This window comes from Gallus gallus, chromosome 34 (genome assembly GCF_016699485.2).
Source record: "Gallus gallus isolate bGalGal1 chromosome 34, bGalGal1.mat.broiler.GRCg7b, whole genome shotgun sequence".
Lineage (NCBI taxonomy): Eukaryota > Metazoa > Chordata > Aves > Galliformes > Phasianidae > Gallus > Gallus gallus.
Genome location: NC_052565.1, coordinates 653,760 through 667,927, shown reverse-complemented (window position 1 = coordinate 667,927; position 14,168 = coordinate 653,760). Strand labels below are relative to the sequence as shown.

At 62.3% G+C, this 14,168-nt stretch overlaps 1 protein-coding gene across 2 annotated transcripts; it reads left to right on the top strand.

Moving 5' to 3' along the window:
* Nucleotides 1-9,837: 9,837 nt before the first annotated feature.
* Nucleotides 9,838-14,168, top strand: NEUROD4 (neuronal differentiation 4). Of its 2 annotated transcripts, XM_015300228.4 has the most exons (2): nt 9,838-9,919; nt 12,063-14,168. In XM_015300228.4, the coding sequence occupies exon 2, from the start codon at nt 12,072-12,074 to the stop codon at nt 13,062-13,064; it is 993 nt and encodes a 330-aa protein (XP_015155714.1). In that variant the 5' UTR covers nt 9,838-9,919; nt 12,063-12,071; the 3' UTR covers nt 13,065-14,168.

The window sequence follows — 14,168 nt, the reverse complement described above, 5'->3', positions numbered from 1 at the left end:
CCCCTATGCCTGTCCCGCAGACGGACCCCAAACCCAAAACCAACCCACCCAACCTCCCCACCACCTCATGTGCCCATGACATCCTCCATCCCCATCACTCGGGTGACATTCTTGGGGACATCCAGAGGACACCACGGATCACCTCCATCCTCTGCCGGCCTCTCCAGCCCCATAGCACCGCTGTGGGGTGACCCAGTGGGATCCGGGTGCGCAGAGGAGGTTTGGGACACCCCATGCCTTGAGCTGTGGGGTCAGGCTGCTTTCTCACCGTGGGTCTGTAGGAAAGGGCATGGGGGGACAGTGGGGCTGTGCTGGTGATGGACAGCATTCCCTGAGCACGGCTTCTCCTTTGGGATCCCATGGGAGCATCCTGTGGTGCCCACGGGCCGTGACCTCGTGCTTTTGGTGTCACCTTCAAGCAGTGCCACAGCCTGCAGGCCCTGCGCCCATCGCTGCAAACCCCCACCTGGTTTTGGTGCAGCTCCTGAAGCAATCCGTGCTCAGTGGGGTCCCCGACCCCCGACTGGACGAGGGGTACAGGGATGCTCAGTGTGTGTGGGGGGGTTATGGATCCGGTCCCAGCTCAGAGCCAATTTGGCCCATCCATCGCGGTCCATCCCTGTGCCAGAACCCCTCCCACCCGGATGCCCCCCCGGCTTATTTCCCTTCCTGGAATTCCCCTCTCGTTAGCAGAGTTCGTTATCTCCAGAGGGCTTTTCCCAGCCCTTTGTGGTCTCACTCACCCACTCTGCTGGCAGGACGGCTCTGGGCTCTCCCAGTGCCCCCCATCAGGGGGATATGGCCCTCTGGGGTGCCCTGGGCACGAGGAGGGCTGGTGGCCTTTGGGGACACGGAGGGTCACAGGGCGGTGGTGCGCAGCGTGGGATCCCCTCCTCCCTCCTCCTCAGTGCCACATCCCACACCTTCTCCCACCCCCTTCGGGGCTGATGGGGTTCCCATTCCCCCCTCCTCAGCCCCAGGACTGAGACCACTCCTCCCTCAGTGCTGACCCACCGATGTCCCCTTCTCAGCACCCACCACCAACCCCATCTCCTCCACCACTCTGCGAGCATCGTGCAGCACCCACCCGTATGCAAAGGGTTTTTTTGGGGCTGGGATGTGACGGAGACGGCTGAAACGCTTCTGCTGTGCTGGAGAAACCCACGCTGGGCCCCCCCCTCCCATCAGTGCCCACCACAGGAGGGTGGGCGCCATTCCTGGGTGCTCTCCTGATTCATCTCCCATCTCTTTCCCTTCTGAAGCCTTCAGCCCAGGGAACGAGCTCGGTCTCCAAGCCCGGCAGCAGTTGGCATCTCCCATCCAAAACGAAGCCCCATCCGTGCGCTCCTCCCATCCCTGCTTTCTTCACAGCCCCAACCTCGCGTGGGGGGCTCAGGGTGTCAAATGTGCAACGCTGACACCCCGCTGTGCCGAAAGCAGCCTTGTGGGGAGGGGGGGAACGGGGGGGATGCTGGGTTGCCATGGCGATGAGGATGATGCTGGCAGCGCCGTGGGAGGATGCTGATCTACCCGGGAGTGGGGGAGAAGCTTCTTGGCTCCTTCTTGGAGCCGTGCGCTGCGTGGATCCGTCCCACAGCGCAGGCAAAGCGCAGAGAGGTGGCGAGGAGGGGTTGGTCCCATGGGCTGCGCCCCAAAAGCTGTGTGTGAGCAGGGAGTCGTGTGGGGAAAGCAAAGCGCAGCCTCCCGGTGTCCCTCAGCTCCACCCCAATGCTTTCTGACCGACAAACCGGTGCTCCTTGGTGTCCCAAACCTGAACTCAGCGCCTTCTGGTGTCCCTCCTGTGGATGCTATGGGGATCCTCATGGACTTGCTGAGCTCTGCTTCAGCTTGGAGCATTGGGTTTAGGGTTAGGAGGGTGGACTAAAGGGGGTAGTCCACCACCAGCCCATCCCAAAGGACAAAGGGCTCATCCTTCTTTGCTGAGCTGCCTTCTGCTCCCATCACAGAGTCACAGAGCCATGGAATCATAGGACTATGGGATGGTTGGGTTGGAAGGGACCTCGGAGGTCACCGAGCCATAAAATGGCTGAGTTGGAAGGACCTGAAAGGTCATGGAGCCATAGGATGGATGGGTTGGAAGGGACCAAAGAGGTCACACAGCCATAGGATGGTTGGGTTGGAAGGGACCACCACCTTCCAGCACTTCTGAGCAGCTCAGAGCACCCAGCTGTGCTGTGCACCCACACAGCAGCGCTCTGATGGCGCAGCCCCCCCCCCTTCTGCACCAGCCAAGGAAAGCACAGCGGGTGGATAAACGTATGCAGTGACAACGGCAGCACCGCCAGCAGCAGCTCCCACCTCCAATGTGCCACCTCAGGTGAGAAAAGTCTCATCGTGCGGTGAGAAATGCGCCGTGTTCTGCTGGCAGAAGGGCTGCTGGGAGCTGCCGCAGAGTGGGATGTCCTCGGGGAGGTGGCACACACCGTCCTGGCTGTGCTCTGAGCTGGGCTACAGCATCAGCAGCGATGGGTTTGCTCGGGGTGGAACGGAGCCTGAAGGAGCCTGAAGGGCTGGCAGAGCCCTGGTGGTTGCACAGGGCACGGAGCAGGGTGGCTTCGTCCCCAAAGCGCAGGGATGGACCTTACGAAGGTGACACTTTGGGCACCAAAGGACAGAGTGAGGATGCTCGGAGCAGGTGGTGGGGATGGGGATGGGCACCCATGGTGGTGGTACCCGGTGACAGCAGGATGCTGAGCCCCCAAAGGTCCCCAAAGGACTTTGGGGGGGGGGGGGGTGGATGGGGGGGAAATGGGGGTTATGGAGCGCCCTGTAGCCACCACGAGAGGGTGCACCTCCACCACTGCACCCCTCCATCCCTACAGCGGGTCTGAATTCCACCCCAACATGAGGCTCTGAGCCCTCGTGGTGTCCTCCAGCCCTTTCCTGGAGACGCAGCAGCCCTGCCGGGTTGGATGCACCACCTGATGGGTGCAGATGTCACCCAAACACGAGCACACCTCGTCTACCCCCACCTTTCTGAGGAGCACCAGGAGGGGACGCAGCCCCCCCAGGGCATCACCTCTTGCTGCACTCTCTGCTGTTTCCAAGCTGGGCCAATTCAGGAGCCTGGAGCTGACCCAGCTGGCTGCGAGGATCTCACTTAACTCAGCTCACCACTATTCCTGTCAGTCAGACCTAACGACCCGGCGCGGAGCATCGGCCCTTCGAGGACCCGTTTCTAATTAATGCCAGCTCATAAACTAATTAACGGATTTGCTTGTCAATTCTAAAATCCACACTCCCTGCAAAGAGCAATCCTTTCTCTTCGGGGAGCGCACGCAGTGAGGACGCCCGCATCCATCCCCAGCCCACCTCCCCCTGCTTTGCTCTCCAGCAGCCTGGAAAATCCCTCGGCCGGGTCCAGGTGCCGCTCTGGGTCCCATCTCCGTCTCCCTGGGGCTGCTCTCCTCTGAGCCGCACGGGGCCAGGCAATCTTCACGCCTGGCTGGGGTTTGGGTCGGGGCCAGCTGGACCGGGACCGCGGCCGTTCCTGGGGGCGGTTGTGGGGCTGTGGGGGAGGCAGCTGTGCCAGGAGGCTGCCAAGCGGGCAGGGAGCGCAGCCATGCCCGCAGCGCAACATCTGGGGCCCACCACGGCCAGCCAGGCAGCAGTGTCCTCATCTGTGCCAAGGAACCTCCTCCCCTCCTCCCCTCTTCTTCCTCTCCTCCTCCTCCCCTCCTCCCCTCTTCTTCCTCCCCTCCTCATCCTCCTCCTCCCCTCCTCCCCTCTTCTTCCTCCCCTCCTCATCCTCCTCCTCCCCTCTTCTTCCTCCCCTCCTCATCCTCTTCCTCCCCTCCTCCCCTCTTCTTCCTCTCTTCCTCCCTCTCTCCTTCCTCTCCTCCTCCTCCTCACCTCCTCCTACTCCTCTTCTTCCCCTCCTCCCCCTCCCCCTCCATCCTGCCCAAGGCAGGGGACTGGGGACAAACCTCCCCCATCCTATGGGGACTTCTGGACAGGCTCTTACTGGGATGAACACAATCCCAAGAGCCACGGCCATCTCGCAGGGACCCTTTTATTCCCACTATGACGGCTGAAGGGGTCAGAAGTGGCCTCTGAGGCACCCAGGAGGTGGGGCTGAATGCGAGATCCCACCTTTCGGGGCACTGAGGCTGTGTGCTGCCCCACACTCCGCTCACACAGCCCGTCCTGCATCTCCTGCCCCACGCAGCGGGCGGTGCTCAGCATTAAACGAGCTCTCCAGCTCGGGGACCCAAGCAGCTCCCAGTGCTCCCAGTTGGCACCAGCGCCCCAATCCTGGCGCGGAGAGCACCCCAACACGGCGCACGGACACCCAGCGGGCTGTTGAGTGTTCTTACCAGCAGATGTCAGCTCCCGCTCGGGGATGCGCATCCAGCGCGCAGCCGGCAGCGCTCGGAGCTTTGCAGTGCGCGCCGTGGGGGCGCCCCTTTCCTATGGGGCAGCGCACCGCGCGGGTCCCCCACGCTGACCCCAAGTTGGGCACCGATGCTCTGAGCTCACAGCCGTGCCCACAGCGCCCGCCGGCTGCGCACAACCGGGTGATGCGCCGCGGGGATGCGGTGGTGGCTGCGAGTGCCGGGACAGCCCGGGGACACCCGGAGCTTTGGAGGGTCGGGAAGGGCAAAATTAGCTGAATTTCTGTATGGAAGGGGAAGGGTGGGGGGAGCGCCGTGCGCTGAGCAGCCCGGGGGAGGTTTGGAGATAGGAAGAGGAGCAACCGGGGGTGATGGGGCCGGGGCTGTGCCCCCATCCCAGGAGCGAAGGAGGGGGGATGGAGGCAGCGCCTATGCTCCTACGAGCAGATGTCGGAGCTCGCGGCCCCGCATCCCCTCCGCCGAATGGATGGGCTTTGGAGATGCGCTGAGATGCAAAGCAGGCTGGAACGGGGACGGGGTGAGCACCGACTGCTCCCCAAAGCACCCAAACCCGATCAGCGCGGATCCCACTGCGGGGATGGGGTTCTGCCCTCCCCCGCTCTGAGTGGCACCACGGCTGCCGCTCACCGCCCCCTACGTGCGCCGTGTCTGCTCCAAACAGGGACTGCCCCCGCTTGGGGACGTCCCCGACCCCTCTCTCCGGGGCTCAGCAGCTCGGGATGATGCTCGGCATCTCTGCCAGCTCCGCGGGGCCGCGGGCGACGGGGAGCAAAGCTGGGATTTCCCAGCTGTGCCATCAGGCGTCCTGCAGGCAGCCAAGAGAGGAGCGAGCCAGAGCGTGTGCTGGCCCTGCGCCCCGTGTGCTGCGCAGGGGGTCACTCCCCGGGGACAGCAGTGCTGGGTGCTGAGCCCATCTGTGCCTCCAGACCCCATCTGGGCCCGCGGGCAGCATCCCAGCCCCTCCTGCCCACCCTATGGGGGCTGCTTAGTGTGCTGCGGGGGAAACTGAGGCGGAGAGCCACGAGAAATGGTTCGGCAGCTCCCGGCCGGGGGGGCTGTGTGGGGCGGGAGGAGCTCCTGGGATGAGCATCCCCGATACGGGAACACATCCCGAGGGACACAGACGGTCCCCTCTCACTGCCGCCGCGCTGTGACAGCCCCCAGACCCACACTGGCACTGGAGAGACCCCCACGGCAGAGCCTTTGGGGACCCCTTTGTCACACAGCGCATCCCCCCCCCCCCCCCCCCATCCCCGCTCCCCGGTGCCACCATCGCTCAATGTGACAAACACGGGTCAGTGAGCGCCGGCCGGGGCTGTCCCCCCTTTGCCACAGCCCAGCCGGGCCCCCCAGCCCTGATTTCACTTTAATTGCATTCCCCAATGTCATGCAAATCAGGCGGCCTCGGCGCAGCTGTCAGGATTAAATTAGACCCCGTTAATACGCGGTAATTGCGTTTCCGAACCGGCCCAGGAATTCCAGCCCGGGCGGTGGGCAGCGGGGCCGGGGCGGCCGTGTGCTTTCACAATATTTACTCTGGCAATTACCCTCCCTTCCAGGCCACGGCCCTGCATGGAGAATCGGATTATGGGATGGAGAGAAGTGCCGGGACCGAGGCTGCTCCGTGGGTTGGGCTTTTGTCCTCCCCTTTACTCAACGTGCTCTGCTCTGAGCAGTGGGGTGGTGGCATCGCCCGCTCTGTGCCGAACCCCACATGCAGCCCCCGGTCCATCTCGGTGCACTGTGCAGCTCTGGGTGTCCCCACATCACAGAATCACGGGATGGTTGGGTTGGAAGGGACTTCAAGGATCACGAAGCTCCAACCCCCCCACCACACACAGGACCACCAACCTCCCCATTTCAGACCAGCCCAGGCTGCCCAGGGCCCCATCCAACCCGGCCTTCAACACCTCCAGGGATGGACGGGGCATCCGCAGCCTCTCTGGGCAGCTGTTCAGCACCTCCCCACTCTCATAGTAAAGAACTTCCCCCTGGCATCCAACCTCAATCTGCGCTCCTTCAACTTAAAACCGTTCCCCCTCATCCTGCTGTTATCTCCCCGCTCAAAGAGTTGTCTCCCCTCCTGTTTGGAGGCTCCCTTCAGGTCCTGGAAGGCTGCACTGAGGTCACCCCACAGCCTTCTCTTCTCCAGGCTGAACAAGCCCAGCTCCCTCAGCCTGTCTTTGTAGGAGAGGTGCTGCAGCCCTCTGAGCATCTCTGTGTCCTCCTCTGGACCCTCTCCAACAGCTCCCTGTCTTTCTTGTATTGGGGCTCCATACCTGGACGCAGTACTGCAGATGGGGCCTCACGAGGGCAGAGCAGAGAGGGCCAATCCCCTCCCTGTCCCTTCTGGCCACCCCTCTGCTGATGGAGCCCAGGATCCCATTTGCTTTCCGAGCTGTAAGAGCACACAGCTGCCTCATGGTCAGTTTGTCACCCACCGGGACCCCCACTGCCAAGCTGTGACACTGATGCCTGGGGAATGGAGATGGGGGGATGGACGTTGGGTGGTGGGGAGAGGGTGGGGGGGATGGGAGGGGTGGGGTGGGGGGGCATTTGGGTGGGAGACCTACAGGGGAGGGGCAGGAGATGGGGCGATGTGAGGAGGAGAGGGGTGAGAGATGGGGTAAATGGAGGGATGGAGGACATATGGAGGGGATGGAGGGCACCTGGGGGGGATGGAGGATATATGAGGGGATGGAGGATATATGGGGGGGATGGAGGATGCCATGAAGGGATGGAGGATATATGGGGGGGATGGAGGATATATGGGGGGGATGGAGGATGCCATGAAGGGATGGAGGACACCATGAGGGAATGGGAGGGCACGCCGGGTTATGGGGCTCTATGGGAGGACAGGGGGGCCATGGGTTGGCTGCAGGCAGCCCGGGCACCGCTGCGCTTTCTTTGCCGGGGGGCAGCTCCGCTCCTCCCGGTGCGTCCGCAGCCCCGCGTGGTATCACCGGGCACAGCCAGCAGAGCGCCACCCATTTGGGATACGACGGTCTCCATTCCCATCGCAGCCCCCCCCACCCCCCACCCTCCATCCATCCATCGAATCCCCCATCCCAGCTCTCCCGTGGGCTCACTGCCAGCGGAGCGGGAAGGGGAACATCTTGCACGAGCAGTCCCGGGGGGGGGGGGGGGGGGGGGGGGGGGGGGGGGGGGGGGGGGGGGGGGGGCCGGGGGGGCGCTCCGAGCCTCCGCAACCCGAACAGATGCAAAGCCCCCTCACAATGGGATTAACGCACGGCACGTGGACGGCCCCGGAGCGGCGCTGAAAGGCAGCAGACAAAGCGCCCTGCCCGCATCCGGGGGTCAGCAGCGCTCCCAAGCGAGAGGGGGGGGGGTTTGGGAAGGGGGGATTGCACCGTTGTCCCCATGCGTGGGGATGTGGCCGTGTCCCCCCGGCGTGGTCCGCTGTCCCTTTTGTGCATCCGAACCTGTTGGAGCCATCTGTCAGGGAGGGGACGGTGTGGCAACAGGCAGATTTATTGGCTGCAATCTGTTCTCCCCCCCCCCCCCCCCCCCCCCCCCCCCCCACGCCCTGCCCGGCCCGGCCCGGCGCTGGGAAGTAAGCCATGAAGCCACTAATGAATTAATTAGTATTCCCCGTAATCCCAGGCTGCCAAGGATGTGATTGTGAGAGCTCTAAATGAGTGTGAAGGGTCCTCCACGGCGGCGTGTGAGGGGAGAGCCCCACACAGTGATGGTCAGCAGGGGTGGGGATGGGATGAGATGGGATGGGATGGAGATGGGGATGGGATAGGATGGGATGGGGATGGGGATGAAGATGGGGATGGGATAGGATGGAATAGGATGGGATGGGAATGGAGATGGGATGGGGATGGGATAGGATGGGATGGGGATGGGAATGGAGATGGGGATGGGGATGGGATAGGATGGAATAGCATGGGATGGAGGTGGGGATGGGATAGGATGGAATAGGATGGGATGGAGATGATGGAGATGGGGATGGAGATGGGATAGGATGGGATGGATAGGGAGTGGGAAGGGATGGGGATGGAACAGGATGAGAATGGGATGGTGGGCATGGGGATAGGGGGTGGATTTGGGGTGCCACTGCAGTTCCTCCTTTCACCCCCATGCTCCCGGGGCTGTGTGGGCTCAGCCCCTTACCTGGGTGTCTGCATCCCCTCTGGGCAGAGGAGCTGAGTGACAGGTTCAGCAGTCAGGGGATGAATAAGGAAACCAGCAGCTGCGTGGTTTGTACCGGGGAGCACTGGGAGAGAGAGGGAAACGTGCTGGGGAAGGCAGCGTCTGTCCCAGGTAGAGCAGGAGCAGAGACTGGGGCAGCCCTGCTGTGCTCCGTGCACGGCTCCCCATCTCTCTCCTCCTTAATTAATCTATTCTACTTTTCCTCCACTGCCCCCCCCCCCAACTGCCCAGAGCCAGACCCGGAGGCAGGAGCCCTGGGCCCCCTCTTGTCTGACAGCAGTGAGCTCAGACGGGCCCCTTCTGGCCACACCAGCAATTAATTACTCCCCCTTGCACTCTCATTACAGCCAGGAGGGAGACGCAGCCGCCGTGCCCATCCCGAGCACCTGTGTCAGAGCCAGCAGCACCCAGGGCTGTGCTCTGTTGGATGGGGACCTCTCTGTGGAGAGAGGACTGTCCTGGTGCTGGGAAACTGGGGGTGCCCATCCAGGGGTACCCATAGTGGGGTGTCCATCCAGTGGTGCCCATCCAGGGGTACCCATAGTGGGGTGCCCATCTGGGGGTGCCCATCCAGGGGTGCCCATCCAGGGGTACCCACAGTGAGGTGTCCGTCTGGGGGTGTCCATCTGGGGGTGCCCATCCAGGGGTACCCATCCAGGGGTGCTCATCTGGGGTTGCTCATCCCAGGGTGCCCATGTGGGGGTGCCCATCCCACAGTGCCCATCAGGTGCTGTTCATTTGAGGCTGTTCGTCTCGGGGTACCCATCAAAGGGCGTCTTACCAGAGGTGCTGATCTGGGGGTGTTCATCTGGGGGTATTTACCCCATGGTGCCTATCTGGAGGTGCCCATTTGGGGTCACTCATCCAAAGGAGCTCACCCAGGAGGTGCCCATCCAAGCAGGTGCTCATCTGAGGGCGCTCACCCTGGGATACCCACCTGGAGGTGCCCCCGTCTATGGGTTCCAATCGAGGGGTACTGATCTGGGGGTGCCCATCTGGGGGTTCTCACCCCGTGGTGCCCACCTGGGGGTGCCCACCCATCCTGAGGAACCCACCCCCATCTCCAACCAACGATGCTCACCGGGCGCACCCACGCGGGGTCCATCGGGGTGCCCACCCCGGAGCACCCACCCGTGCTTTGCCGTCGGGGGCCCCGTGGGGCAGCGGGAGGAGCCGGGATCGGTCACCTCCCCCCGGAGGAGGAGTCGCGGGGGAACGGCGGCACTGCAGGAGCCGCGGGCAGCGCGGAGCTCTCAAAACCGCCCCGAGAGCGGAGCTGAGCGCTGCCGGTGCCGCTCCCGGTGCCGTCCCGGGGCTGCAGCCACCATGAGCGGGTGACGGCGGGGAATCGCTCCGGTGCTCAGGTAAGGGCGGACCGGGACCTCCAGGGATGCCACGACCCTCCCGATGCGGCTCCTCGCTCGGCTCCGTGCATCCCCGACGGCGGGACAGCGGGATGGTGGGGGGTGGTTACCATCGGCCCGAAGGCAGCACTCGGGAGGCGCACTGCCCCGGCTGTCCCTCCCGGTCCCTCTGACTCCCAGTTGAGGCCCCGGGACCGGACTGGGACCCCCTCCGGGATTTACCCGGCACCGGACCGGGCTGCCCCATCACGTCGGGGCTGAGCCGATGCTCGCGCTGGAGGTGATGGGGGTGATGGGGACGTGTCCCAGCCCACAGCTTTTGTTCCTCAGCTCTCAGAGAGGGACATTGCCGAATGGAGGGACCTAGGGGGATGGGGGTCCCAGTGTTTTCCCCAGTTAGTCCTTCCTGGTCCAACCCGGTCCCACAAACTCTCCTCATCCCCACCTGCAGTGCTGCATTCTGAGGCCAGGCTGAATTTAATGGATGAAAGCACCCCCAGCTTCCCCTCACCTTTCCAGGGGTGCAGGGATGCCCTTGAACAGACCTCCCTCCACCAAAATCCATTGCATCTCCTCTTCTCTGTCCCTGCTTGGCTGAGGAGGGGACCGGGACCGAGAGTGGGACCAAGAGTGGGACTGGGGCTGCAGGAGCCCCTGGACTCGGTGACAGCAGTTCTCCCACAGCCACCCCATGGCCACGCTGGGGCTGAAGGAGCAGCATCTCCCGCTGGCAGCTGCTGGGTTTTCTGCATGCTGTGTTTGTGTACAGCTGGACCACATCCTGCTGAGTTCCCGGGCAGGACGCAGCGCAGAGCTATTGAGTTAATCCTGATTTTCGTGGTCCTCCCATGGGTGTTTTGTCCCTCCTGCCCTGCACTGTGATGAGTTCCTGCTTTATGCCTGGTTCTCACACCAGCATCCTCCCAGGACCCTTCTCCACGGGGTTTCTTCTGCTTTGGGTGGTCCCGTTTGGGGTCCGGGTCTTCACTCCAGGGGCTGTGCAGTTCTTTGTCCTGAACTCTTGGAAGGAAGGGCTGAAATCCAACTCCTGGTCCTGCAGGAAGGGGATGGGAGTGGAACCCTCTTATTTTGGGGCGAGAGCTCAGTGCCTGGGAACACAATGAGAGAGCGAGGAGCGCCTGGGAGAGCTGAGCCACTGCAGATTGGAAATCGAGTTTGAACAGACTTACTCCTGCAGTGGGTTTCTTCTGGTGGTTGGTTCAGATAAGGTGGGATGGAAACCGTTTCCCTTCTCCAAAGGGGCACAGAGAGCAGTGCTGGGACTCACAGCCCCAACGCTTTGCTGGTGGTCCCACCAGGATGCAGGAAGGACCAACTCCATCCCAGCCGGGCGCTCCATCAGCACCTCCCCTCACCGGATCTCAGAGCATCTGATGGTCTCCTACTGCTCCACCTGAGAGTTAATTGGGGCCACATGGTCCTCCTGGGATACGGTGGCCGTGCGCAGTAATTAACACCCTAATCCAGCCCGGCGGCCCCATCTCGCATATTAAAAGTGGGATTTTCCACGTGGGGTGGATGGGGTGGTGGATCCAGGGCTCGGGCAGCGCACTTTCAGCAAAGCTGCTTAGATGTTAAGCTTTATTAAATGAGTCGGGCGCGGTGACAGGATCTGCGGGGCTGATGGACATGAAACCACGGCTGCTTTGTGCAGGCTGTGCTCTTAGGGCAGGGGTAAAGGATGGGTTGATAAAGCGTGCTCGGGGTGGAGGAGATGGGGGAGGTCAGGCTCCAAGCCAGATTCGTGGGTGAGGATAACCCAAAACAACCCAAAACAACCTCAAATGAGTTGAATTCCTAAGAACGCCCCTAGGAAAAAGTCTTCCTGGTGCAGCCGATCAGGGTTGCGTTGGATGGGAGATGGAGAGCTGATTGCTGCCCCTTAATGTCGTCCCAAACTCAACCTTTTAGGGAAAATCATACTTGGGGTGCTGCGAGCCCCGTACTGCAACAGTGAGCCCACCATAAAACCCACTGGAGGTTATTGTAGAGACAGACAGATAGACGGATGCTGTAGGTGGACAGGAAGCAGTCGGTGCCTCTGGGGGGATGGCTTTAGTTCCTTATGGACTCGGTGCTCCTGCTGGCTTTGCTTAACATCTCCCGTCCCCCCTCGTTACAGAGCTGAGAGATGACGAAGACGTACACCAAAGCCAAGGAGATGGCAGAGCTGGTGGGCACCCAGGGCTGGATGGACGACGCGCTGAACTCCAAGGATGAGCTGAAGGCAGAGAACGGCAGGCCAGGACCTTTCGGGTTGGTGGCGGGCTTGAACGAAGAGCACGACAGCATCGAGGAGGAAGAGGAGGAAGAGGATGATGGGGAGAAGCCGAAGAGAAGAGGGCCGAAGAAGAAGAAGATGACCAAGGCCAGGTTGGAGAGGTTCAGGGCTCGGCGGGTGAAAGCCAACGCTCGGGAGCGCACGCGGATGCACGGACTGAACGATGCCCTGGACAACCTGAGGAGGGTGATGCCCTGCTACTCCAAAACACAGAAGCTGTCCAAGATCGAGACGTTGAGGTTGGCGAGGAATTACATCTGGGCTCTGTCCGAGGTGCTCGAAACGGGGCAGACCCCGGAAGGGAAGAGCTTCGTGGAGATGCTCTGCAAAGGGTTATCCCAGCCCACCAGCAACCTGGTGGCCGGCTGCCTGCAGCTGGGGCCGCAGACCTTATTCCTGGAGAAGCACGAGGAGAAAACCCCGGGCTGCGAGTCGGCCATTTCCAGCCACTCCTTCACCTACCAGTCCCCGGGGCTGCCCAGCCCGCCCTACGGCTCCATGGAAACCCACCTGCTGCACCTCAAGCCCCCCGCCTTCAAGAGTTTGGTGGATGCTTCTTTTGGGAACCCCCCCGACTGCACCACTCCCCCATACGAGGGTCCCCTCACGCCACCCCTGAGCATCAGTGGGAACTTCTCTTTGAAGCAGGATGGCTCTCCAGACCTGGATAAGCCCTATGCCTTCATGGCTCACTACCCTTCGGTCAGCCTGGCCGGGGCACATGGACATCCCACCCACTTCCAAAACGCAGTGCCCCGTTATGAGATCCCCATAGACATGAGCTACGAGTCCTACCCTCACCACGTGGCCGGGCCTCAGCTCAACGCCATCTTCAACGAGTAGCGAAGCGGGGTGGGAGCCAAACTCTTGGCACAGAGATCGGCCACGTTGAGGAGCTCTTTTTTGATGGGGCACAACCGGAGCGAGGAAATCACTGCTATGGGGCAGTGTGGTGGACTCCTGAGCATCCCCATGGGACATCCCCGTGGCCATCCTGTCCCCTCCTACTCGTGTCACCGTGCTGCTGTTCAGAGCCATCCCCAGGAGCCACGCAAACCCTTCCTGAGAGCACTGCGGAGTCCCACTCCTCCATTGAACATCACACCTTTCCGTGGGGGGATGTGGGCTTCAAAGCAGAACCAGCTCTGAGGAGTGGCTGTATCTGTGGGTCTTCTCCTCCCGAAGCTGAACCTGTTTGGGATGGAGGAGCCTGGGGGTCGTATCCCCACTCCCCATCCCCCAGGGATGCTCGTGGAGGAACCTTTGCCCCACAGCGCTTCCCAACACTGCTCCATGGGATTCTGCTCCACATCTCCGGTTTGCCGTGCGGCCCCAACTCACCCGGCTCCATCCTTGGGGCGGTGGGATGCTGTGTGTGATGTGTCCTGCACCAGGTGGGCTCCAGCCCGTGTCCCTTCCCCTCACCCCATTGGTGCTGTGGTTCCCCAATGGGCTCTCAGGACCAACTGCAGAACCCAACGGGATTTTTCCTCCACGATGCTTCCCACCCAACTGAGAACCCCACCACCGCGATCCTGCCAGGCTCACACCTTCCTCAGCTCCATCCCAGCCCCAGGGAGCAACAGAGGTAGACCCAAACTCTTGGGGCAGAGAGATCGGCCACAGTGTGGGGCTCTTTCTACAGGAGATGCAACCAGAGGGATGGCATCGCTTCTGTGGGGCCAGGTGGGAAACTCCTGAGCATCACTGTGGGACTCCATCCTCCTCCTGAGCATCACTGTGGGACTCCATCCTCCTCCTGAGCATCACTGTAGGACTCCATCCTCCTCCTGAGCATCACTGTAGGACTCCATCCTCCTCCTGAGCATCACTGTGGGACTCCATCCTCCTCCAGAGCCCCACTCCTCACTCATGGTCCCTCGGTTGGGATTGTGGGCGCGTGGATGTGATGCCTTCGTGAGTGCCCACACCCTGGCTGAGCCCCAA

Coding starts and splice junctions, on each gene's coding strand:
- NEUROD4 (XM_015300228.4), top strand. CDS start 12,072: ATGACGAAGACGTACACCAAAGCCAAGGAGATGGCAGAGCTGGTGGGC.